We start from the raw sequence: 27,291 nt of genomic DNA, 5'->3' as shown, positions 1-27,291 counted from the left end.
ACAGTGGATTTTTATGGATTGCCCTTGTATCTTGAAGCTTTGCATTATCTTTTCTTGTGGCTTTTCAGTGGATTTCTTAGGATTTTCCAAATATGTGATCATGCCACCAGCAAATAGTCTTACTTTTTTATATGCTTTACATTCTTTCTAGTCTGTTCCTTTTGTTTCACTTACATTGATGTACTAGCTCAGACTTCTAGTACAATGTTAAGTAAAAGTTTTTAAAAATGCCATGTTCCTGGGTTAGATAGAAAACATGGAATGCATCACCACTGAATTTCTATCTGTAAATCTACAGATATTTCTAGAGCCTCGCATTCTGTTTATTAATTTTAGTTCAGCATAATAAGACACCAGTTTTAGGGCTGGCATTGTAGTATGGCATGTTAAGCCTCTTCCTATAAATCTGGCATCCCACATGGGCACCAATTCAGTTACCAGCTGCTTTATTACAGATCCAGTTCCCTGCTAATGGGCCTGGGAAAGCTGTGGATAATGGTGCAAGTGCTTGGGCGCTTGCATCCACAGGAGAGATCTGGAGGAAGTTCTGGACGCCTGGCTTCACACCTGCTATTGTAGCCACTTGGACAACGAACCAGCAGATGGAATATCTCTCTCTCTAATTCCACCTTTCAAATAAGTAAAAAAAAAAAAAGAAAGAAAAAAAAAAAAGCAAGAGGATGCAATGTTCAGTATAAGCTCATATTTTTCTTAATTTATAGTTTGTTGAACTAATTTATGAAAATAAATGATTTTTAATGGGAATTGTCTTGTTAAAAGGGAGTTTGGATAGAATGTGTTTATTTGCAGTTACACGTCTAATTAAGACTTTCTCTGTGTGCTAGAGGCTCTGGGATCCTCCCAGCATATGTATATCTTAGGAACAGAAATTCAATCTTACTTTAGATAATGGGGTTCCCAACTCAAAGGTCATATTTCCTAGGCTTTCTTGAGTCTTAGACATAGGACAAGCCATTAGTAGCCTGGCCGGTAAGATATGAGCACTGTGGTGGAACTTCTGGGAAGGCTTCCTAAGTCATTTTCATTATTTCCTTCTTTTTGCTTTCTGAAGTTAAAGCAGTTGAAGCCCTTTTAATATGACAGAGAAATTTCTGTTGTATTTAAGCCACTGTTGTTTGAGGTTTTTTACTTGGCTCTGTTGACCAAATCCTCCTGATCTATGATTTTTCAAAAAGAGAAATCCTAAGAGTTTCCTAAGATGATTTCTTATGGGCTGGGCACTGTGACATAGTGAATTAAACTGCCCCTGGGGATGTCTGCATGCCATGTTGGAGTGCTGCAGTTGAAGGCCTGACTCTGCTTCCAGTCCAGCTTCCTGCTGATGCCCCTGGATGACTGCAGGTCATGGCTTGAGTTCCTGCAAGAATGTGGAGACCAGAACTGAGCTCCTGACTGTCGGCTTCAGTCTGGCCCAGCCCTGGCTGTTGTGGGTTTCATTTGGGGGATGAATTAGTGGGTGAAAGATCTCTCTCTGCATCTATTTGTGTTTTGATGCTTCTTCCACTTATTCTACCTCTTTCTATCACCCTGCCTTTCAAATAAATAAGTAAAAATCAGCTTTGTTCTAAAGGACTATTTGTTACACATAAATCCTGATCGGTCTAATTTGTCGCTGTTCCCAACCAATTTCTTAAGAAACAGAAGTTTATTTGTTGTTGTTTTTAATTGAAGGTCTCAAAGTTTTTTAGGTTAATTTGTACTCTTTCCTCATATGAAAGATTAGGCATCACTTTTCTACTGAAAGAGTAAATCTCAAGATCTCTTGGAGCAACTGGTAAAGCTACATGGTCCTGTCTTGAAAAGAATAATGTTTTCAAAATCAATCACAGATGACCAGAATAACTTTAGGCATCCCTAATTTGCATATGCTTTCTTCAGGTGATATGTTAAGGAGTTTCCAAAATGCCTCTTTCTTTAGCATTTTCATTGCAGAGCAAGGCATAGGAAAATAAAAAGTCCATCAGAACAGGAATTGTTCTGTTTTGCTCCTTGCTGTTCCTGTGTCAGAACACAGCCTGGCACATTCTAGTGTCCAATAAATATTTGCTGAGTGGTGAAGTGAGGCCTGGGTGAGGCTTGGTCTCCTGGGGCCTTGGGTGCACAGTGTCTGTGAACCGGAGCCCAGGTGCAAGGCACATTTGCCCTTTGGCTCGTGGCTGTCATGCAAAGACAGAGCCATTGCCACTGTCTGGTTGGATGGGCAGGTTCCTGAGCAGCGACCTGTCAGGCCTTGGGCAGAACAGCTTGTGTGGTGGGCTGTGTTTGGCCACAGTTGGCTGGAGAAGGAGAGCAGCACCTGGGTGTCATCACCAGGTCGTGGTTTCTCACCTTTGCCTGTGGTGGTTTCAAGCTTGTACTAAATAAGACCAGAGGACAGTTTAGGTTGCGCTCTGTGATCAAGAGTGTTTCACATGTTGGCCACTCTGACTGTTACAGGCTTTATCTTGTGATTCCCTTTCAAAAAGGACTCATAATTGAAAAATCTGATGAGTGAGTGTATAGTTGGGCCATGGTTACTAGTGGAATGAAGGAGAAGGGATTCCTGTTATTCTTTTACTAGGTCATCATTTCTTGGCGTCTGGGGGCTCCTCCCCTCAATGCAGAGCCGTGGCCAGAATCCTCTGGCTAGACTTGGGCTGAAACACCCTCTGGCTACCTGACCCTGGTTTCTAGTTTCTAGTCTTCTGTCGTGGTTCCTGATTCCTGGCCTGAGTGCTCCCTGAATTGTAGCTAGTCCTCCCTTTTTGTCTCCTCTGGTGCTCTACTATGACCCCTGGGTTTGATTGTGGGCTTCCCCAGCCTGGAGGCCTCCCAGGCCCCTTCCTTTGTCTCCCCTGGCGTGTTGACATGCAAATCTGAGCATACCTATTTTTAAAGCCTATTTTTAACAAGCTTGATGAGTTTCAAGAAAGCTGTCTCATTACAAGAAGTGTTTCTAAGACAATGAAGATTAGGCTGAAAGTCTAAGTAAGTAGTATAATAGTAAGTAGTAAGTATACTAATGTAAGTAGTATAATACTATGTATTATACTTAAGTAGTATGATAGTAAGTAGTATAGTAGCAAGTGGTTATATTAATTAGTTTTGGGTAGTGATTAGGTAAAAGTTCAATGCAGGTGTTCTTATACTGTATCATCACAGAATAGAGTGGTCTATACTTATGAAATAATTGTAGGTACTTAAACTGTTTGTATTTTAATCTTTTGTGAGTATCTGAAGCATTTTACAGTAGGACTTTATTTATTGAGGTCTTGGGGAGGTGCCAGAGTCATGTGGGAAATTATGAACGTGAGACCCAAAGAGTGTATCTTTTGACAGCTTTGCAGTATACTTTAAAAGGGTCTAATTTTTTTTGGAGCACCTCCCATTGACTATTTATCCAACAAATACTTAGAGAGTTTGCTGTGTGCTAGGCACTGTTATAGGCATGAAGACCACAATAGTGATCAGAACTATTCAAACCCCCATCCAGCTCCTGCAGAGCTTATATTCAAACTGACAGGATAGAAATTTAAACCTAAGAGCAGAAAAGACATGCTGCATTCCCACCAGAATTTGCAGCAGTGTGCTGGTTTATTGCTAGGTACTACATCACAGTGATTTGTAGGATGCTCCTACTGTGAGTGTGGCTGTGATGATGACGGTGCAGAAAGACGTGGGCAGGAGAGGAAGGAGCCTTGGCCCTCGTCTGTGGCCAGCTCTCCTCTATGGAAAAGCAGAAGCCATACCCCAAGCTAGGAGCTCTTTGAGTATAGGTAACACCTATGCATCATCATGATTTTTGCTCCTAATTCTTAGTTTCTGGATCTGCTGGTATTATATGCCCTGGGAGAGCAGTGGAGGATGACCCAAAGCCTTGGGACCATGTACCCACGTGGGTGGCCTGAAGGAGGCTCCTGGCACAGCTATGGCCATTTGTAGCCATTTGGGGAGTGAAACAGCAGATGAAACGTCTATCTACCTCTCCTCCTCTCTGTAAATCTGACTTTCCAATAAAAGTAAAGAAATCTTAAAAAAAAAAAGAATTTCAGTATTAACTCTGAACACATTGTGATAAGTTAAGGATGCATATTGAATCCTCCCTGCCCAGTGGCCAGTGGACTCTCCAATGTTACCTCATTCTCTGTTGGCAAGCCCTTGTGCTGGAGAAGGAGAAACACTATGAGAACTGGGCCCCATGCCCATAAAAGCCTCAATCTGCCTGTAGTCTGCATGCTCAGCTCGCCTGAGCTGCCCACCTGACCTGCCTAACATTCTCTCCATTAAACCATGTCACCATGCTTTCCCCAGTCTGAGAGATTGGGCACTGCCTCTCTGATTCTGTCTGGAGAGGTGCCCATTCATTGTGGTGGATGCCCTGCCCCATTAAATTTTTCTGTCTTGCTTACCCTTCTTTTCTGTCTCCTGTCTGAATTTTTTCTTGTGTAAAGACAAGAACCTATTCCCCTCATCTCCACATGTGTACATGATGTAGCTGGCTAAAGACACCTGTCTAAAAGCTGATACTGTCATATTGTACTTAAAACTAAAGATATGTTATCTGTAAGACACACTTTAAATACAGTGACACACACACACACAAAGATTAAAAGTCAAGAGAGGAAGAAAGATACATCATGACAACAGGAAGCATAAGAAAGCCAAGATGGCCCTATCAGTACTGGACTCAACAGACTCCGTGGTATGTGCTCAGCAGAACACTTGCTTGGTGAGAGGGTCCATTGCATTAAGTCCACATGTATCTGTTAACCGTTTCTATGGGCATTAAGTGGAAACAGAGCTATAGGGAAAAATGAATAAATGTACAACCACATTTAGGCATTTGAACTTACTAAAAACTAAAGGTTTTTTTCTTTTACTAAGTTCAAACATAATTTTTAACATAATTTCTTTGTCTTTCAATTCAATCAGTGTAACTCTGCTGTTAAACACCCTGTTTTCTATTTTCCTTTTCTTATGTAAAATTTATTTATTTTTGTTGCAAAAGCAGATTTACAGAGAGAAGGAAAGACAAAGAGAAATATCCTCTTTCTGCTGGTTCACTCCCCAAATGGCCACAACAGGCAGAGCTGAGTTTATCTGAAGCCAGGAGTCAGGAGCCTCTTACACATCTCCCATGTGGGTACAGGGTCCCAAGGCTTTGGGCCATCTTCTACTGCTTTTCCAGGCCACAAGCAGGGAGCTGGATGGGAAGTGGAGCAGCTGGGATAGGAAACCAGTGCCCACATGGAATGCTAGTGCTTGTGGGTGAAGGATTAGCCACTTGAGCCATCATGGCAGCCCCTCCATTTTCCTTCTTACCAAATCTTCAGGAAAGAAATGTCTGCTATCAATTCATGATATACTATACCATGTTGGCATCATAATCTCTCTCTTTTAAGAATAACTACTTTCCCTGTCACCTGCTGCTTTCTGAGAGTCTGTGCTGAGCAACTGTGGATGTGTCCAGGAACAGTGGGAAGTATTAGTTTATGTTTTGAGGTGTTTGCAAAAGGACAGACTCAGGATGTGATACCTTTAGTGGATGATTTCATTCAGCTTTGAACACAGTGACACGTATCCATGAATTGTGTGAGGCTATGGAAAAATTTCATGGAAAAGAAAATTAAAAGGTAATTTTAGGAAGAGGCATTTGGCCTAGCCGTTAAGACACACATGTCCCACACCTGAGTGTCAGGTCAAAGTTTTGAACTTCTGATCTCAGAAGCTTGTTCATGCCAGGAGTCCATCAAAATGGCCCCTCCGTGGTGCCGTGAAGTTCCTGTGAACTCCCCGGTACACAGAACCTTGTTAGGAGAAATAGCAATGACTCAACAAATTCTCTGGGCCTCTGCCTTGCTGTTTGGAAACTAAAGAGACTAAAGAAAGGAAGAAAGAAATTTTGGCATAAAAAATTTTAATTCATTCATAGGTTTGTTTTTTGTTTTTTGGTTTTTTTTCAAAATACATGCTTCCCATGAATGTTTGAGGGTGCCCTCATGTTTATTTGAAGGGCTCGAGTCTGTTGTATGACTAGTCCACACTTGAGCCTGTGTGTCTGCTGGAAGCATATAGAATTAAAGCACACTCGCCTTCACCAGCAGTTGCCCCGTGCTGTCTCTGGGGGTTGATCCACTTACCTTCCCCGGGACTGCCCGCAGGTTCTCCTTGGCCTCGCCAAGTCTTGCTGATAGCCAACTTCACTTCTTTTTGCTTTGTTTTGTCTTGTTTTTTAAGATTTTTTTTTTTATTGCAGTCAGATATACAGAGAGGAGGAGAGACAGAGAGGAAGATCTTCTATCCAATGGTTCACTCCCCAAGTGACCACAGCGACCAGAGCTAAGCCAATCCAAAGCCAGGAGCTTCTTCCAGGACTCCCACACGGGTTCAGGGTCCCACAACTTTGAGCCATCTTTGACTGCTTTCCCAGGCCACAAGCAGGGAGCTGGATGGGAAGTGGGGCCACAGGAATTAGAACTGGCGCCTGTATGAGATATCCCAGTGCATGTAAGGCTAGGACTTTAGCTGCTAGGCTACTGTGCCAGGCCCAAAAATAAAAAAAAAAAAATGTAAGGAGTTATGGGAGTTCCAGAAGGCACAAAAAGAGAAGCTAGGGTTAAAAATGTATTGAATGAAATAATAAAGGAAAATTTCATAATCTGAAAAAAGGATTGGGAAACAATATCCAGGAGGGGCACAGAACTCCCAACAGGCTTGACCAAAGCAATCTTCACCACGACACATGATAATTAAGCTCTTCTCCAATTGAACATAAGGAAAAGATCCTTAAATGTGCACGTGAAAAAACATCAGTTGACATATAGAGGAATCAGATTCAGAGCTGACCTGTGGCAGAAAATTCTACAGGCAATAAGAGAATGGAGTGAAATATTCCAGATTCTAAAAGGAAAATAAGTTGTCAGCCCAGCATAACATACCCAGCAAAGCTTTCCTTTGTCTTTGAGATGAAATAAAATTCTTCCACAGTGAAGAAAAGCTCAAAGAATATGCTTCTTCCAGACCTGCCGTACAAATTATAAAGACGTTCTCTTGACAGAGAAAAATAATAGCATCCAACACACCTCACCAACAAAGATCAGCAGAAACTGTATCTCGTTGATACAAAACAGTTTTTTTTTTCATTAAATTCTTTACTGACTCTAAGGCCATAGAGTAGCATCATTTTCTTCAAGAAGGTTCGTGATTTTCATTTCTTCAGCAACACATTAATCATTCAGTAGCATGTTATTTAACTTCATGGTGCTTTTAATTTCTATTTTTCTTCCTGTTGCTGACTTTTTATTGTGGCTTTTCATTTAAGGGGATGTACAGTAACTGTATAATGGAGACTATCATATCCAGATGTGAGGATACAATGCAGTATGCATCTCTACTTCCAGAAAAAGATGGACTCTCAATGAAACTGTTCAATATATCTTAACAATAGGATGTTGGACTGTGTGCCATTGTTCATAGCTGCAAAGATGGACTTATTATGACTGTTTATGAAGAACTATACTATTGCGGTAATATAGGGAAATTCAGTGTGAGGCAAGGGATTTGGGAAGAGGGTAAGGGAAATCCCAGGACCTGTGGAGCTGTATCATAAAATGATAATAATAATAATAATAATAAATAGAAAAATATATAAATAGAAGGCAGAAGTTTTGGTTGTTTTTGTTTTCTGATAAATATATTAAGTAGCTGGCCGTCAGAGTCCTGTGGCTGCACCCTCTCTCCTTGCTGGCCTTCTGCCGATGTGGGTAACCACAGAGAGTAAAGTGGAAGATTGTTATGGTAAAGACTTTTTTCTTAGTATTTTGTCAGTACTTTAAATGTTGCTATGCGCTAAGATTTTGCTGTATCCTGGTTTATTGGAAACCACTTTGTTTCACTGAGAGGAGAAAGCTGTCCATTCATTTGTGTGCCCTGTGTTCTGTAGTTTTTGCCTGACAATGCTAAAGCTAAGAAAAAAATGGTATCCAGATCATTTTGCGGTTAAATATGTTCTCCAAAATTGTCTTCCATTTAGAAAATTCAGCTGTACTTTTTTCTTCTTCTAGATTTCTGGAATGTGCTATGATAGCAAAATGTTCCAAGTTCATCAGGTGCTCTGTGTCCCCAGCTGGATGGCCAAGTTTTTTTCTTGGACACTTGAGCCTGTCTTCTCATCTTCAGAACCCACCGGTGAAGCCAGGGTTGGGATGGGTGCCACCGTGGACATCCAGAGACAGCAGAGGATGGAGCTGCTGGACCAGCAGCTGATGCTCTCCCAGTTTGCTCAAGTGAGGCGACAGCGGCAGCAGCAGGTAGGCAGTCCTGATGGTCGCCATGGCTCATGTCCCCAGTGGGCTCAGGGAGCTTCTCCTCTGTCCCGGTGTGATCGAAGCTCCTTGAACGCCTGCAGCCTCACAGGGACTCTACTTCCACACAGGAGACTGCGCTCTCGTAGTGGTTAGTTTTAGTTTTCCTGAGGTGAACAGAGCAAAGTACAGCTGCAACTGTGGCCCAACTGGACATTCTAATTCTACTTACAGTAGATAAGCATTATTTCTTAGAGAAACACCAACCTAGTTAACGAAACAGGGCATTTATCTGTTTTCTCAATCTTCTAAAAGCCACAGTGTCTTCCTGTGAAAAAATGTTCCTTATGTGCTGTGGATAAAGAACAAATACAAAAACTTTTCCTCATCTGAAATGAGAATATGAAGGTTTTTAAGGGAACAACTGATGAATAAATGCAATCACTGCTATGTGTCCTTGTCTTTGGCCTCAGTGATCAGAGCACGCTGTACTTCTGTTTGCCAACACTGCAATGTCCACATGAACCAGGGAGACAGCAGAACAGGGTTACAGCACTCAGGCTAAAGCCTCAGTTGATCTTCCATGGACATTTCTGTGACCCCGCACCCTGGGCTTCCTTCCCTGCCTCCATCTTCTTCACCTGCCTTTTGCCATCTGCCTATCTCCTGCTAGCGCAGATGTAGCAGGTGGGTCCACAGAGCTCTCAGTAGTCTGGAGAGGCGCAGCTGTGTCCCTAGTCCCTGGGGTGCTGTTGGAGACACAGGTCCCAGAGTTGATGCCTGGGGTGGGAGGAGGGCTATCAGAGGCATTGAGTCTACAGGCGAAAGAGAAACAAAGCCATTCCCTAAACCGGTATCTGAATTTGAAATGACTGGGACATACTGTAAAAGATCCATGGTGTGTCTGTCCTGGGGAAGTTGGAGCTGGGATTATTGATGACGGAGTGGACTCTAGAAGTGAGAGTTGAGGTCCAGGAGCCAGGCAGACTCTCTGAGAGCAAACCTGGCCCAAGGTGAATAGTGGTGCAGTCTGGGAGCCCTGTGCTCAGCAGGAGGAGAGGTTGATGCTGGAATTTGGGGGAGGAAGGGAGTGAAAGGAGCAAAGGATGTGATCCCTGTGGTAGGCTGCAAGGGAAACCCAGTAAGGCAGCCTCTGCACCTGCCTTCCTGCTGGGAACAGAGCAGGGCCCCTCTAGAAGGAGCACTCTCCATGGAGGAGCGAAAATGTCTTGGCTAGAGTTTCTCACTGTGGGGACAAGGAGTCTTTGTTCCTGTGACCTGCCTTAGGAGGAAGAAGTGCTGGCCTCCATGCCTTGCGTCAGATATGAGGTGAGGTGGAGGTGAGGTGAGGAGGAAGGGGGACGGCCATGAAGATACTTTCTGAGGCCCTCATACCTCCTTCAGTCCAATGGACTCGGACCACTAGGGACCCTTGCCTTCTTACTGGGACAGTCACATATCAAGAGTTAGTACTTCAGCCTCTGACCCAAGGGAGGCATGAGTCAGGCCTCCCCAAGCTAAGAGGACCCAGGATGGCTGACACAACACCAAATGGCTGTTCTCCTAGAGGGCTCAGCAGTCTTGGTCGGTGGCATGTTGGGTGTTCCTCGGTGGCAGGTACTCGATTGGGCTGCGTGAGTAGAGCCCTGCGTAGCCTCCACCACTCCCACCAGGGCAACTTTGTTCCACTGCCAGTAGTGGGTTGACTCGTGGCAGAGTTCCTGTCAAGGAAATGCTTTCTGCCTGCTGTTAAGTGCCTTTGCTGTGATGGCGTGTGTGGCAGGTGTCACTGCAAAGCAAAGCCATCACACTTCCTGCCTGCTCCTTGAGCTGCCTCTACCTGCCTCTTCCTCAGGCCATCCAGTCCCGTGCCCACCCCCCTCATCCCTGGAGTCCACGTGTGTTATCATCACAGGCCACTTGCCTTCCTCACAAAGTGTGTGACCAGGTGTACTGTCCAGCCATGCCTAATGGGAAGATTTGCATCATTACCATCTTTCGAGGTTACTCCAGAGTGCAACCACAGTCCCTTTTCCCTTGTTTCTTATGCCCCCCTTCTGAGAGCCAGGCTCCCTGTCCCTTGGTTGCAGGGACTGTGAGTGTGATCCAGGGAGGCATGTCAGCCTCTACAGCTGGCCAGTCCTCTACTGTCATCTGCTGGTGGCTTTCCAGCCTGCTGACAGGTGTGTCCTCTGCTGACCATGTGTTCCATGTGTGTGTCATGTATACTAGCACTTAGTGGTCCAGCAGCAGTTTGGGGCAAGTAAGAGCTTCTCAGTTTGCCCTCCTGCCCAGGACCTGAGGGCCCACTTGTGTTCCCTGCCCCCTCAAAGGCCTGCTTTGAACCCCATGGCATCTTTCCATGCTCTTCACGTTTTGAGCAACAGAGGATCTGTAAGTTGCACAGCCCATGCTTCGTGAATGGAAGACCCATAGGCATCAGGGAAATCACTGCCTTGGTGTGGCTCCACCCACCACATGCAAGCTATGAGTTTGGTACAATCACAGATCTAAAGTGCTAGGTAGGACACCACCCCCGGGCTCTTGCCAGAGTGTTTGTCCTTAAAATGTCTTAGGATCCTGGACACTTGAGCACCCAAGCCTCCTGAACTCCCTCACTGGGTTGGGTTCAGTCCTTTGGCTGGTGCACAGGATAACTACACAGAGAATTCTTCTCTTCAACACAGCATGTTTATGCTGTGTGCATAAACATGCGTGGAAGCTGTACCTGATCCAGTTGTACTGGATGGAGTATAATAGCAGAGGGCAGCTTTGAATAACCACGTGTCCTTTTCATGGCATCCTTTGGGTCCTGTCCCACCATACATTGTGCCAGTCCCATACCAGACACTGTGCATGTGTCATCTCAGTTATTCCCAGAGTGGGCCTGACACTCAAGGTTGTTCTTTATAATGTTTGAGTCTTGCCAGGACATGCTGCTACCGCAGGGAGCTCCAGAGCACCATGCCTGTGCCCCGTGCCTGTTGCCTCCATCACTGAGAGCTCCACAGGGGTCGCTTTTCCCATTTTTCACTTTGTCTGATGGGAAACTTGGGGCCAAGCTTGAGGTTTTGTCAAATAATCTGTTTAAACCAAACTTACAATTTCTGCTTCCATCATCTTCTCTACATTTCAGAAATATCTTCTTGCTTGTTTTAATGCCTGTGGGTCACTTATTATAGGCTATAAAACTGTTGCTGCAGTTAAAATACATCTATGATTTGTTTAAGAACTGTTGGCTTTCAGATGGTCCTGATAAACTTAAGTTTGTTAGGTCACAGAGTCACTCAATTACTAACTATTGTACATTAAAAATGGCCTCTCTGCAGTCTCTCGTTTCAAGTGTCCCAGGCAGCACTAAAGTCTTACTGGTACTTGTTCCTTGAGATTTCTTTTGCCCATATCTGTCCTCTTGCGTTGCCATTGGGCAGCTGCCTGGCTGTCACTATCACCACCACCTGTGCTCCCTGGAGACTCCACGCAATCACACTCCTGGAAAAGCTCAGGCAGGACTCGGGGCCTGACACAGGCACAAGAGAAAGGAATCTTAGGTTGTTCTCCTGGGTGACTTTGTCGTCAGCATTCTGAAAATCAGGCAGCAGCTTGTGATGCACGTGTCCAGGACAGTAACACAGTCACTGCAGTCCCCGGGGGCAATAGGAAACCCAGAAGGAAAGCCGCGGTGTGGCCTGACATCAGGCAGGGCATGGCTGGGAGCAGGGACACCCCGTCCTGCAAGAGCAGGATTTGCAGAAAGAAGGGAGGTGCACACTACAGCTGGAGACGGGAGTTGGGTCCTGATGTCTGTAGGGAGCAGCTGAGCACTCAGTCACAAGGCAGGGCGCTTGCCTCCCAAAAACTTTTTGGGGTTCCATAGGTAAGATGCATGTGAGAAGGGAGAGACCATAGAAGAGGGGCCAAACCAAAGAGCATTTCGAAAGATTTGTGAGTAAAGTTTATTTGGGTATGAAAAAGTTTTTGAAATCTATGCTGAGTTATTTTCAAAACATGCATTTTTATGATTTGTTTGAAGACCTTACATTTGCATGAATTTTGAAATTATTTTTGCACCAAAATAAACATCTTTTTATTCTCTTTGCCATGAACTTTGTGGAGGACCCTCGGCCAGCAGAGAGCACCTTGGCGAGGCTAGTGTTGGTCTCATCCTCTGCATACCCTAAACATGTTATCCCCCAGGCTTCTGTGCTCATCTGCAGAGCTTCCCCTTCTGGCCCCTCAGAAGGTCACTCCAGTCAGGGGTCCTTGCCGCTGTGCCAAAGCTGCCCACTGAGAGCTGGACCTGCCCTTTCCCCGGCTCCAGACCGAAATAAGCCGCTGCCTGCAGGACACTCCTCCGGAATGCTCCACAGGCACGCAAAATGGCCTGTTGCTGTGCTAAATGTGCCTCTCTTCCTCACTCCCTGCCTTAAGGAAAAGCACCACGTCATGTGCCCTGCTGTCCTCATTGCCGCTGACCCCCAGTTAGCTTCCTCCAGCATGAGCACGGGAAAACACTTATTTGTTGCCTTTCCTTGTGCCACAGTGTTTGCCCGGTTCCCCCAAGCCAACAGAAGGCCCGCATGCCCTTGAGCTGGCTGCTGTTCTACAGCCCTGGGCAGGCCCTCAGGCACACTCCACGGGGCCGTTTGTGTTGTTCATTTCACACTTTCTTGCCTTCACATTTGTCCCTATCTCTGCCTAAAATAAATTTCCCCTGTACCAACTTCTCCACCCCACACCCTTCACCCACACTTTTCTCATGTGCCTGCCTCCTGTTCACTCTTGGCTTTCCCTGGCAGACAACTCCTCTGGGCAGCCTCCCCATGGGGGTCCAGGATGTGCTGGTATTCAGCACCCCAACTCCTGCTGTCCACTGTCCTCCCTGTCTGACCCATGGGTCTTAGCCTGGCAAAGATTTTCCTCTTGGTGTGTGTGGTCGGTAAAGGGTGCCTGAATGCAGTGAGAACACAGGCGGAAGCTGGGTAATGAAGGAACAACTGTGTGCAGCAACTGTTCCCCGAAATGCTTCACAAGCTCAGGCCAGCTGGAGACAGATGCATGGTCAGGACTGGTGAGACCCATACTCTCCTCTGGGAGCACCTTTAAAGGCCTCCCAAGACCCAGGCTTAGCAGGCTGAAGAGGAAATAGAGGAGAAACCACAGCAAATGAGGAGACACCCAGGAATGCTCCACGACAAGCAAGCCGGAGAATGGTCGGTTTCCGAAAGAGGGGGATTGAACAGCTTCAGACTGAGATACTGCTGCCCCTGCCTCCATTGTCACCCTTGGTCCCTAGGCCAACCAGCAACAGCAGTGGTGGGGAAACCCTGCTGGAGCCTGCAGGAATTCCCTTTGGGAAGGAGTGGGGAGAGGTGGGATGGGAGGCTCGGTTGAGAAGTGCTATAGGCACAGAAGGGCCAATGGCTTCATCCTGGGAGACCCCTGTGTTAGGCACACCTGCCTTGGGCCAAGATATTCATCCTGCCTCAGGAAAGTAAGACCTCTGCTGCTGCTGCCAGTGCTTCTCCCCTGCTGTCCAGCAGCCTCACACTGCCCACTCCCAGAGACCCCAACAGCCCTACCAACACTTCTCCCCTGCTGTCCAGCAGCCTCACACTGCCCACACCCAGAGAGAGACCCCACGTACCCTGGCTGTGCAGGCCTCATTGCTCCTGAGCCATGGGCCCTATAGGCCAGTAAGTCAGATTGCTGGTGTTCACAACCTCCTCTATTGCCACGTGTACTTTGCTTTCTCCCACATGTCACTGCTGTCCAGAAACTGTCAGGCATGTTGCCAGGACAGCTGGGTTCCCAGCATCACATCGCTGTCGGCTGTGGCTGTGACATTTTCTCAACTCTCCATACTGACGGTTGCTCCATTCTTGTGTGGCTCCCGGGGATCAGCATGTCAGCCCCACACTGAACCTATCCTCATGCGCTCTGCCTCCTTCTCTACCCCATCCCTAGCAGGTGTCAGCTTCATGCTGCGTGGCATCACAGTGTGGCTTTGCCACTTGCAGCTATGGGTTACATTCTCACTGCCAGGGCTGTTTCGTAACTTCTCACGGGTTTGCATCTTACGCACATCCAGTCACCCGAGAGCTCTTGAAGTACAGACAGCATATGCATTTTATTTCTTGTTCTTCTTTTCACTCTGATGTGGGTGGCACCCTGAGAGAGTAAATAAAACCTTGCGCTAGCTTTCTTGAGAGGCAGGTAGGAAGGCAGCAAGAAGTGTCAGCTGGGGCTACGCAGCCCTGTGGCCTGATGGTGGGTGGAGCCAGTCCTCCTTGACAGGCTCCTGGAGCCCAGCAAAGCTCAGGGAGAGCTTAGATGTGGCCCTGGTCCAGGTGTAGGACCCAATTGCAGCTGCGGGGGCAGAGCCAGTTGCCTTTACCAAAGATCTTGCCATCTAAGAGCAAGAGCTGTAAGAGGAGGTTGGGCAGAGAGCAGAAGACAGGCCAGGGTGGTATTACAGCAACCTAAAACTGACTTTTCCCCCATCCTGCAACCGGTGGTAGGTCAGCGAGACCTGCTAACAAGGCAGGGAGTGAGATCTGGCCCATGAACAACCACTTTGACCAGACTGTGAATGATGACTAAAAAGTGTGTGATGATGTCAGAGGTACAGAAGGTTCAGGGCACGTCCCTGGGCTGTCTGATGGTGCCCGGAGCATAGTGCAGGTAGGATTTCCAAGGCCTCCCAAAATGGAGTCCATTTGCTGCTGCTCAGATCAGCAGTGACACCGTAACTTGGGAAGAAGTATGCATTCAGTCAGCTCTGGTTCCTGGTGTACAACCCCCGAAACCTGGGGTTCCTTACAGTGTTCTGCTGGGTAACCTCAGATTGGAGCTCAGTTGCCCAGGGATCCAGCCATGGGATTGGAGGCTTGGAACATTAGCCCCATTCCCAACCTCCCTGGTGGGAGGGGACTGAGGACTGAGTTGACCACCCGTGCCTACCGATTTAACCAGTTGTGTGTGCCTGGGAACAGGGCAGAGGAGCTTCAGGTAATTGAACGGGTGGAAGGGCCTTGGCAGGGGCGCACAGAGATGGTGTGGAAACCCCTGACTGTGCTGCTTGCAGCTCTTCTGGCTGGCTGGCTGACTGGCTGTTTTTCTGCCCTTTGTAGTGTCTTCTACAACCTACCTATCTTCCACAAACCCTACCAAGGGAAGGGTTTCCCTCAGTTCTTGAGCTATCACTGCACATGAACTGAAGTAAGGAAGGGGCTGTGGCAACACTAACTGTAGTCCATTGGTCATGGCACAGGTGACAACCTGGGGCTTGCAGCTAGCATCTATCTGGAATGGCAGCATGTTGTGGGGCATAGCCAGGATTCGAACCCAGATCATCTGAAAGGGGATGTGGCCTCTTAGGTGACCTACATACTATGCCAAATACTTGCCCTGGTTCTCGCATTTTGAAATGATAGGCTAAGTGCTTGCATGATACTCTGAATCGCTGCCTCTTGATCTTTGAAACCAAGCTGTTTACACTTAGTCCTTTACAAGGTTTGTGTGCCAGCCCTGTTCTAGAGGATTCTGTGACCAGGAGCACTGAGAGTAGCTCTTCATCAGGAAATCTGAATCCACTCTGAGTTTTAGTCATCTGTTTTATTTGTGTGAGCCACCGATCTCTGTTGGCTGATAATGATAATACCTCTAAACAGCACAACATGAACTGAACTTCACATGTTCCATAAGACATTTCTGTGAAACTCCCATTTATTTTAGAAGCCGGTTTCAGATGAAGTCCACTCTGAAGGACTCCTGCAGGAAAGAGGCCAACCAGACAGAGGGTGTTTGGTGTCTGTTTCCCACTGTGTAAGGCTGTGCAGTGTTTTTGGTAGTTAATGAGCAGTGCATTCCACCTGCAGGGAAGGTGTGTTGATGCCACAATTCACACTAGCTGCCGAGTGTTTTCAGTGTGTGCTTGACGTGGAGCCAGTGGTACTCTCACCCTCCCTTAGTAAGGCTCTGTGGCTGTGAAAACAGCTTCTTTCTTTGTCCACCCCCAGCAACAGTTGTCGCGGGCCCCATCACACAGCACAACAGTGAGTCATCTCAGCCTTCCATGCTATGAGAGAATCCTTCGTCAGGGATTTTTAATGTGATGAAATACTCCTCACTTATTCAACATGTCCCCAGATCTTCTGTGTAATTTGTAAGACCTCTCTTGAGGTAGAACTCACTTGCCCTATAATCCACCCACTTTGGAGCGGATAAGTCAGTCGTTTTTCTGTACCAGTTTTGCCAGTTCATTTTGGGACGTTTGCATCACCCTAGAAAGAAGCTCTATCCCCATTACCAGTCCCCCTGACACCCAGTCCTCTCACAGGCCAGACCAAGGCAGCCACTGTCTTGCCCTCTCTCTCTGCCTGTCCTGGATATTTCTGTAAAGGGGAACCAGCTCTAAGCAGGCTTCCAGACCGACCTCTCCCACATGGCACCCCTTCCAAAGTATGCCTGTAGCAGGCATGCTTATTCCCTCAATGTATTATAGGTGCCAGGATCTGCCCAGTTAACTCTATTCCATGCCATACCACTGCACAGTTTCTCATTGCCTACCAGCTCAGCTGGCTTTCTGAGTAAGTAGCCATCACACTCTGTCCTCACTAGTGCCCCATTGGCATGACCCTCTGCTTCACAGTGCCTGGTATGTAAGGCAGTGCCCTCCTGGGCCTCCCCTACACCCCTGAAGGGGAGTGAAAGGGGAACCCTCCGCTTGAGTGCCAGGCCTCGTTTAACCAGGGCCACCAGAGAGACAGCCACCAGGTATGTGGTACACTTCTCAGCACTTTTCCTTTTCAGCTGTGCTCTTTCACTTTTTGATAGTTTGGTTTGAAAACCATCCTTGTCAGGTGGCTGTACTTTGTTGTCACCCGAGCAATCTAATCAGTGTGTACCAGTTCCTTTTACGACTTTCTTCTTTCATGAGCTGTGAACACAGGGGACCAAATGTGGAATAAGTTATTACTGCAGAGTTGATAAAAATCTGCAAATGAAATGAAAATTAGGTGCAAAGCTCTGTTTCCAAGTGAGGCTGGGGCGGAGCCGGAGCCTGAGTCTGCTCCTTGCAGGGGCTGCTGTTCTGTTCTGCTGCTCTTATCGTTGCTCATCCTGACCCCTCTGACCAAGTTCAGAACGAGAAGATAGGATCAGTCTACATTCTGATCCTTTCCCAGGCCTGACTCATTAGGTGACCTCGAGAAAATCATTTCTGTTTTCCATTCTGCCTTGGTGCCTTCATGAGAAAAAAGGGCATGGCTCAGTCTCACAGAATGTAAGGAAACAAACAAGTGAGGGTGATAGGCTTGGAATTTTGGAAACTTGAACATCATAAACAATGCTTGTCCCGAGTTTTCCTTTTGCTGTGCACTGATCACTTTTAAACCATACCTGAGTTTATTGTAGGGCAACAGAATATAAAATATGCCTCATAGTCATTTTTACAAATTTCTTTCTCCCCTGATAAGAAGCCTGCCCCCAACACCTTCAAAAGCAGGAAGTATTCATGAAGCAGAACAGGCCACTACAATGCCCATATGCCTTCCTGGAAAACGCCTTCTGATCACTTCAAGCAACCTTGGATTCATGGAAGTCCCCCTGTCCCCCTGCGTCCCTGGGGCTTAGAGCCTCAGCAGTATCAGAGGTAGTTTGTGAAGAAAGCAGATGGAGGCCATGAATTGCCAGAGCTGTGAGTCAAAGCTCCTTGCTGAGATGAGCGCAGATTAGCCGCCCAAGACTTGTTAGGGTCCTGCTGTTGAGGCTATTGAGAGTCCTACAAGTTGCCCCTGTTCCTGGGGCGTGCAGTCACTCCAAAGCTGAGAACACATGCTTGGCAGTGGAGAGGCCCCTGCGCTCCATGTCCCTTCTCCAGCTGCACTTCCCCAGGCACACCCTGTCCATTACTGGACTCTGAGAAGGAGTGGTTGCTCAAGGCACCCATATCGTGTCGGAGATCCATGACCAACCCTGGTGAGCAGGACAGGAGAGTGTGACCTTGAATGGCCGAGGATACTGTCTGCCCAGGCCCCTGTGACAGCAGTTCGGGCAGTCAGTGGCAATCATATGGCAGGTGAGAGCTGCATGCCCTCTGGGATGTGTGTCTGTGGAATGCTGAGGAAGAGGCACTTCTTGGTGGCTTAAGAATTGTCCAGTCCCAGCTTCCCTTTTGACACATAAAGACCCCGCACTCTGTTCTGTGCCCTGTCCCGTCGAGGGGAGAAGGGAGTAGGTTTGGCCTGTTGAGAAAGAAGCCAGGCACAGACAGGCATCAGTACTGTGCCCTGTACAGATACAGGTGGGAGAAGGACAAGGGGCTCCGTGGGAAGCAGTATAATCTGCAGGGCAGTGTGACAGGGGAAAGTGAGAAACAGTTTAGTATGGACCAGGTCTGGGCTGACCTTCCAAACAGGTCGTTGAGGCTTTGATATCGGGAGAGGACCTTGACTTGCACTGGTGTACAGATCAGGTGGGAAAATGAGTGTGGCAGTCTTATCCCTCAGGGAGCCATGTCATAGGCTTAGAGAGGGACAACAGGGACTTGCAGCAGTGGTGGCAGACCCTCTTCAGAGGGAAGATCAGCAGTCCCGGAGAGCCAGCAGGTTGGCCATCCCAGGGAAGAGCTACGTCCCAAGCTTCCGTGCACGACTGGGTATCAGTGCTGGCTGAAGGGCAAGGATGGACACTGAAGGGGTTGCTGAAGAGGGGCAGGAGGCTGACAGGACTCTAGGGAGGAAATCTAAAAAGAGGGGAAATCATGAGTAATCCCCGATCTCACTCTGAATAACGAGTTTCACCTCCTCCATCAAAACATTTACTGGTAGCAAGTACAGAACTGATTGCACCTTTGACATCCATTTAACCATTTTTGAGTAGAGTTCATGTTAAGAAGTAAGACGATGACCAAGTATTTGGCAGACAGGAATGAAGGGGGAAGCAGAGGAGATTCCTTCTGAAATGGGTGGTCCATCTCCCGTGACACACAACCATGGCCACATCTCCAGGAGTCCTCAGCAAAGTCCTGTTCTGTATTGCATGCCAGGTATGGTGGTAGAAGCCCCAGAACAGGGAGTAGAAGTTGTCTCCTGGTGCCTGGGCACCTTGCTGTATCTCTGCCCTGCACCACCACCACCTCTGCACTGAGGAGGTCAAATATTCCCATTAGTGTTCTCTCCCAAATCCAAACCAAACCAAAAGGATAGGATGTCCCAATTGTCCTAATTGTCCCTAGAGGGAAGAGTCACCACCAGAGGGGAGTGATCTGTTAGTCAGGCCTGCCCACAGTGCGGACACATCACTACAGCTACAGCCCCGCCCACAGCCACTTGCGGAGAGGTGGGGGGTGGAAGAGGGTGAGCCTAAAGCAGGGAGCTGCAACCGTGCCACAATGGTGAAGCCGGGCTGAGTCCTGTTGCCTTGTTCCCAGAGTCCCCACTGTGCCAGGTGCCATGCTTTGTTGAAACTAAACAACCTACAAGTAAAATACTCTCCATGTCCTAACAGACAGTAATGAGAACAGACAACTCCTGATATGTGTGCCTTTGCTCACACACTCAGTCCAGTCCCAGGTGCTGTGTGCTGTCCTGGTGCCTGTGTGTCCACCTAAAATACCCTCCAGGACCTTGGCCCTGCCAATGCAGGGATGAAATGGACGAAGTCTGTGGCCTGCAGCGCTCAGGCAACCAGAGGCAGAAGGAAAGACAGGGCAAGTATAGGCGGAAGCCTCCGTCTCCCAAGCCAGAAGGCAAAAAGCTGAGCCGAAGGAAGTGTCCTGCTGTCCTGGCTGGTTTGCTGAAAAGAGTCTTTGCCCTTCAGGCTGCTCAACAGGACAAACCACGAAGAAAAAGGGAAAACAAGGGCTGCCAAGGGAGCCTGGGTTTTGCTCACTTAATCATCCAGTACGCAGGTTGCTGTTTTCCACAGGACCTGCTGAGAGTGCAGTTGGCCGAGGGACAGAAGGCTGAGGACCAGCTCCACGGCACTTGGCTGGCAGTCTCCTGAGCTGTTCTAAGGCCCAGCATTTTAGGCCATTACTGAGCCACAGAACAGGCCCAGCAGTCCTCAGTCCTCACCCAAGTGTGAAGAGTGTGCTAGTTCGTGTATGTAGTGTTGGTAGCAGGCTTTACTCGGTTTTTCTTTCTGGTTATTTTTTCCGGTTTTGTGAGGAAGTTTTTGCTGATGCTGGTGTTGTCTTTGCTGCCCACTGGTAGCACTCACTGTTAGAACTCAGTATCAACAGCTGTCCCTCCCACCTTAGTGACACTTTTCTCCTTAGGGCCTCCCATTTGGTTTCTAGTGCGCTTGTTCTGTTGACTCAGCATGGCCAAGTCACTTTTCTGACCCAGCCACCTTTGCCTGGTGTCAGGACAGCACAAAACGGAAGGTCAAATTCACTCTTCAACCACACCTTGTATGAAGTGCTGGAAGCAGGACAGAGATTTACGCATAGGCTTCTGTGAGCATGTATTTTGCACTTCACTGTCCCGCTCACTCTTGTTTGTATCCACTGGATCTTGGTTTAGCAGGAGATGGCACCCTGTCTTTGAAGAATGCACCAGCCAGGTGCTTGGTTAACCTCCTGAACTAACCACTCACTTCTCCACGCTGCAGTGAACACCAGGGCTTTGCTAAGATAACCCCAATAGAAACTCCCTCAGCAATCTGCTCTACTGTGTATTTGTCCCCTGACTGCCTGGGTACTGTGTGCCTGTCACTGCATGAGTCTGGACCTACACATAGGGCAAGATGGAAGTGTTGGCCCTAAGGCCAGCCACATGCAAGGCACAGGGGTCCCTGAGAAGCTTCGCTAAGCCATGAGAGTACCGGAGATGAGCAGCTAACCATAGAGGCAGGCTCCCGGAGAGAATTGTGAAGGCAGACATGGAGATCCACATAGACACGGAGACCCACACAGACATGAAATGACAAACAAGAGGCCAGAAAGCCAAAGTCAGATGTTTCCATTGTATCCTAAGAGCACTGGGGTTATGTGGTAGCATCTAAGAAGGGCTGCTGATGGGGTGTGAAGAGGTGCTTGCTGGGCACCGCTTGTTTGAAAGGCATAGTTATAGAGAGGGAGAGATCTTCCAACTGCTGGTTCACTGCACAAATGGCCACAGCGGCCTGGGCTGAGCCTGGCTGAGCCAAAGCCAAAAACCTGGATCTCCGTTCAGGTCTCCCCCGTGGATACCAGGCCCGAGCACTTGGGCGTCTTCTGCTGCTTTCCCAGACATTTTAGCAGGGAGGCATCTGGATCAGAGGTGGACTTAAACTGGTGCTCATTAGGGGTGCCTGTGTGACAGGCAGCAGCTCAACCCAATGCACCACAATGCCAGTCCTTCTCCCCCACCCCCCTTTTTATTTTTTTCTGTTTATCTCCTGGGTTTCCTTTATATACTTCAAAAAACCAGAAGCAGACACTACAATCCAGCTATCTTCTGTTACGTTATGCATCAAAGAGATATGCAAGAACAGAAAGCAGTGCTACTGTTATTCTTTTCTGTTTGGAGAAATGTGTGGGATTTTTTTAACATAAATATATTAGAAGGTACTAGGTTTGTGATTCTTAATGTGATGATAAATTATTTTATGTATTTTTAAGAGACAGTGGAAAGCTCTTGAAAGTTGTTTAAATGGAGAAGAAACATGATGGGTCTGGTCCTGCAACTCTGCCCTGGATTGTGTATACAGCAAGGCATGAGAGGGCCAGTGGACAGCAGCTAGCAGGGCATGGGAGGGCCAGTGGGCAGCAGCCAGCAGAGCATGGGAGGGCCAGTGGGCAGCAGCCAGCAGAGCATGGGAGGGCCGGTGGACAGCAGCCAGCAGGGCATGGGAGGGCCGGTGGGCAGCAGCCAACAGGGCATGGGAGGGCCGGTGGACAGCAGCCAGCAGGGCATGGGAGGGCCGGTGGACAGCAGCCAGCAGGGCATGGGAGGGCCGGTGGACAGCAGCCAGCAGAACATGGGAGGGCTGGTGGACAGCAGCCAGCAAGGCATGGGAGGGCCAGTGGACAGCAGCCAGCAGGCATGGGAGGACCAATGGACAGGAGCGGTGGGTTCAAAAGATAGGGAGAAGTTGTCATTAACAAACTTGTGGCCTGGCTCCTGTGGTGGGTAGGTATGGTGTCCCTCTCAGACTTGAGGACACAGGACAGACCCAGGACCAGAGATGAGTTCCCGGGGAGCTGTCTGTTTGAGATGTGTCTGGGACATTTTACTTGAGATGTTCAGTTCTAGGCTCTCAGACCCATAACTGGTGTGGACACAGACGAGGGGTTGGAGCCTTCACTGCGGACGTAGCAACTAGAGCCCACCAACTGGTGGGCATCTGGACGCAGAACACTGGAGGAGAAGAGAACACTCTTCACACAGGACCTGAAAGGATGCAAGGGTTTGAAGGACACAGGTAGAGAAAGGAGACCCTAAGGGTACTGGGAAGGCATGGCCAGGCCCAGACAGACAGAAAGAATTAAGGAGTGTTACTTGGTATAGTGCTGCCAGAGCCCAAACCAAAGAGGGCTAAGGACAACCCACAGGACCCCACAGAGGTATACTTGGTAGCCTGGAAGAGAAACAGAAATGATCTCACAGGCAGAGTGCCAGAACGAGCACCCCCAGGAGGCAGGCTCATTTGTATCATCCTCGCTGAAAGAATTGCAAACTGCACTGGTCAACACCCAGGACTCGGATGATTGCACTTTCTGGCGCAGCTACACAACAGCCCGTCTTCTCTGCCCCTGAATGCACATCATCCCGGGGTACCGTGCCTGTGGTCAGCCAGCCCACTCCCTCCATGTGTGGGCTGGACAGGGCCTGCCAACCTCCACTACCTGCCTGGTTCTGGACAGACTGCACTGCCAGAGTCCATAGGGAAGGGCTCTTTGTGCCAGGTATAAGAGCTGTGGCTGTCATGCAGATCTGCCATCTCTGGATGAGCCTTGAGGTCACAGAGGGAGGCCTTATTCTGCAGCAGCGTAAATCCATCCCTAGGTTGCATGTCTCCCCCAAGCAGCTCAGCCATCACAATCTTGTCGCTCTTGGCTGCTCACCTCCCAGGTTCCCTGGGGTCATCCCTGCACAGTGTTCCGCAGGCAACCATGGACAGCAGTGCACAGGGGCCAGATCTGGCAGAGTAACGAAGGCTCTCCGAGCCCCCAGAGACTTAGACCTAAAGGATGCGTTTTCCCCAACAGATAGCCTTTTCTAAATAAACATGGGTGCTTTGGGAAGTTGGGACTTTCTAAGTGTCACAATCGTGTCACCTGCGCCTCCAGATGGCTGTTTTACAGAGTACCTGCTTGGCTGCTGAGGCAGCATGTGCTGTGTGGAGTACAGAGCCAGGGTGACCGCCCGGGGGGGTGCATGCAGACCTCCCATCTGCCACAGCCCTCCAAGTACCAGCTAGTTTAGCTAGGAAGATGAGAAGTCACTCTAGGGCCAGGCGCGATAGCATAGTGGTTAAAGTCCTTGCCTTGCACGCCAGGATTCCATATGGGCACCGGTTATAGTCCCGGCGGGCCCACATCCCATCCAGCTCTCTGCTTGTGGCCTGCCTGGGAAAGCAGTTGAGGATGACCCAAAGCTTTGGGACCCTGCCACCTGCGTGGGAGACCCGGAAGAGCTCCTGGCTCCTGGCTTTGGATTGGTTCAGCTCCAGCTGTTGTGGTCACTTGGGGAGTGAACCATCGGATAGAAGATCTTCCTCTGTCTTTATCCACCTTTCAATAAAAATAAATAAATCTTTTAAAAAAAGAAGTAACTCTAAATGTCAGCTCAGATATTAGCAATGACTATGACAGGAGTTGATCTGCAAGTATTCAAGCTCTGTTTTGTTTTACCTGTATGTCTTTGCTCATTTGGTTTTTACAGTAATCCCCCCCTCCACCGAGCACAGTTGTTATTCCCATTTTACAGATGCAAAAACTTGGGTTCAGTGGTTCAGTGAGGTTATTAAAAAATTCCTTAGGGTCCTCCAGCAAGGAGCAAAGCTGGGAGTTAAAACTGTGCACCCTATCTCTCACTGCTCTTTGTCATTCAGCAACCTACACCTTTATTTTTCATAAAATATATTATTTATTTATTTGAAAGGCAGAGTTAGAGCGATCTCCATCTGCAGGTTCACTCTGCTAATGGCCATAACGGCTAGAATTTGGCTGTTCCAAAGCCAGGAAGCCAGGAGCTTCTTCTGGACACCCTGTGTGAGTGCAGGGGACCCAGCACTTCATCCGTCTTCCACGGCTTTCCCAGCGCATTTTCAGGGAGCTGAATCAAAAGTGGAGCATCCAGCACTCAAACTCTGTGCCCATATGGGGATGCCAGTGCTACAGGCACAATGCCAGCTCCAGCATCCTCCACCTGACTGTCCTCCTACTTTCCATTGTTTTGCTACTTGAAGTTCATCTAAACCCACCTGGAAGTCAGCCTTTGGATGCCTTGACAAAAATGCCTTGTGTCCTTCCCCATTGCTGAGATTATTCTTGTCCTTTAAAATGCAGCTCAAGCCCCGTTACTTTGAAATTTTGCCTCCGTGCTTTGACCATAGTTTCTTAGTGCCCAATCTGATGTTTTCTAGTTCTTCCAGTTTATACCTCACAGCTTCCCCCTTATTTTTTATGTACCGCCCTGCCTTGTTTTAACATAACACGTCTGCAAGTGTCCCTTTCCCGTGAGGAAGTGGTGAACTCCCATGAGCAATGGTGGGGTCACATGCCTTGCTCTGCCTTCCCCGGGGAGCTGCAGGTGCCCAGGAAAAACTTCCAATGCCTGCTGACAAGCATGAATTTCCATTTCCTGTAACTTCTGTGCCATAAACTGTTAGAAATTTCCTCTACTCCTCCCATGCAGGCTTTATCCTTGGTTTATTTTCCCAAGGATCTTGATTTCATTTGAAAACCTCCTTGCCTGCTAATGGCAGATACTTCATAAAACATCTGTCCAATGTGCAAGCTGCTTCCTCTTCCTTTGTAAAATATGTGGTTATTGCTTTTGAAGAAGCCAAGCTGGAGGAAACATTTCCTGTTTGTAGAGGCTCATATTTAGCCCATGTAGAGAGCAGCTTCGTGTCAAAACATCCTAGAACCCGGAACCTCTGTGCAGTTTCTGCTTTTTAAGCACTTTTGTACTATCAGGCCACTGAAGTTTGGTTTTGTTTTGTCTCATCTTAACTCTCATTTAAGAAATGAAATGTTACAGGTGCTACTAAAGGCCTCTGGCCCTTCCCACAGTCCTGTAGCTGGTGTGTTATATATGTAATGCCACAGCCTGGTTTTGTGTCTTTAATATACATAACAGTACTTCCAGAAGTTCACAGGAAAATGAAATTGAGAAGTTTATTTTAGTGTAAAGAAACCGTGGACATGCATGCCTAGTCCACAGCGTGTTTTCCTTGCATCTTCTTAAGGCCTGACTTCTGTCTGCTTTCCCAGCTTTGACCCTGCTAACTTGTTGGCCCAGGGTATGTGTTGCTTAGGGGCAAGCCTACGTATTCTAGCTTGTCTTGCAGCATACCCTGGCTGCTGCCCAGAAGATGCCAAATGCACACCACCTTCTTATCCTCATGCCCTTTTTCCACCAAGAAACGAAAATGTCTCCAGGCATTACCAAATGCCCTCTGGCCAGGGGTGGAACAGGGTGATGCAGGGTAGAAGGCAAAATACCACCATTTTACAGCCATATGAAAAAAAATTTAAAGCATAGCCTATTGTGGTGCATACATTTCAGATTCATTGAGTTGGTAATATAGATACACATTTGAGCTTTCCCTGTTCATTCAAGCTGTTCATTTACAGCACTGTTGAATTTTTTTTTCTAGCTGCTCCTATGTGTAATGGTCGCTTATGCAGCAGATGACTTGGGAACAGTTGAATTTTCTCTGTTTTCTTGCTGTGGTGATCAGTGCTTCACAAAATACTCTCAGCTGTGGCCTCTGGGGCCCTGACAGCTGCTGGGGCGGGGACTGGGACCGTCTTACAGCGCCTGGACACACAGCTCTCCACCAGCCTGGGGCCGGCTAGTCACCTCCTCAGGAGCTTGGAGCTCTCTCAGTTCCTTCTCCTCATCCCCGTGCTCAGAGCTGTCACTTGGATCCTGCCATTTCATGCTGTCTTCCCTCCATTCCCTGGCAAGTGAGGCTGAAGCCCACGTGGTTGTCAGCCCAGGGCTGCCTCTGCCGTCAGCTCTCCTCTCAGATACTCAGCTTTACTCATCAGTCCTTTATTTTTTCCCTTTGGCTTATTAAGCCACTGTTTGTGTTCTGAATACTATTCTTTGTCGTTGGTATATTGTATGCCTAGTCTCGTAATCTGGAGTTTGTCTTTAAAAAAAATCAATAATTGAGTTTTATCTTACTGGTAATATTGTGGTTTTTTAGCCATCTTTTAATAGTACTTTATGCTCTGTGTTTTTTAGAAACCCTTTTCCATCCTCATTTCTCACAAAATTGTAACTAGGCTTGAACATTTGGGGGACAGTTAAGACTGCACTCAGTTCACCCGCATCTCATATCAGAATCCCAGCTCCCCTCTCAGTCCCTGCTCATTTGCATCCTGGGAGACAGCAAGTTACAGCAGTGGCTCAAGGACTTAGGTCTCTGCTGTCCACATGGGAAACCCACCGTAAGCCCCAGGCTCCTGGCTTTAACCCAGGCTGCTGTTGTAAGCATTTGGGGATGAACCAGCAGATGTAACGGCTCTTTATTTTTCCTTCTCTTTGTGTGTGTGTGTGTGTCCCTTTCTGACTTTCAAATAAATTTTAAATAATGAAAATGTGAACAGTTTCGCTTTCCATTTGAATGTTTCATAAATGGAGTTTGTTTGTGTCTGTGGAGAGGGGCTTGCTTTATCTTTCTCCATGTCTGCCACACTGGTCCAGTCCTGCTTGTTGCAGGACCTGCCTGCCCTCTGCCTTCTGATTAGCAATGTGTCCTCTGTCCGTGTTTGCTTCTGACTTCTACACTCACTTGTGTTTCTTTGCATGCTTGCCCG

The 27,291-nt window shown here is 47.9% G+C and overlaps 1 protein-coding gene across 1 annotated transcript in view; it reads left to right on the top strand.

Moving 5' to 3' along the window:
* The window catches only part of UBAC2 (UBA domain containing 2), a 154,987-nt gene that overhangs the window by 104,986 nt on the left and 22,710 nt on the right, over positions 1-27,291 (top strand). The window contains exon 7 of the mRNA XM_012926824.3: positions 8,064-8,309. Coding sequence (XP_012782278.2) covers positions 8,064-8,309 — 246 coding nt within the window. The remainder of the gene's footprint in view (positions 1-8,063; positions 8,310-27,291) is intronic.

The sequence above is a fragment of the Ochotona princeps genome, chromosome 12, assembly GCF_030435755.1.
Source record: "Ochotona princeps isolate mOchPri1 chromosome 12, mOchPri1.hap1, whole genome shotgun sequence".
Lineage (NCBI taxonomy): Eukaryota > Metazoa > Chordata > Mammalia > Lagomorpha > Ochotonidae > Ochotona > Ochotona princeps.
Note: the sequence above shows the minus strand (reverse complement) of the source record. Positions and strands in the feature narration are given on the sequence as shown.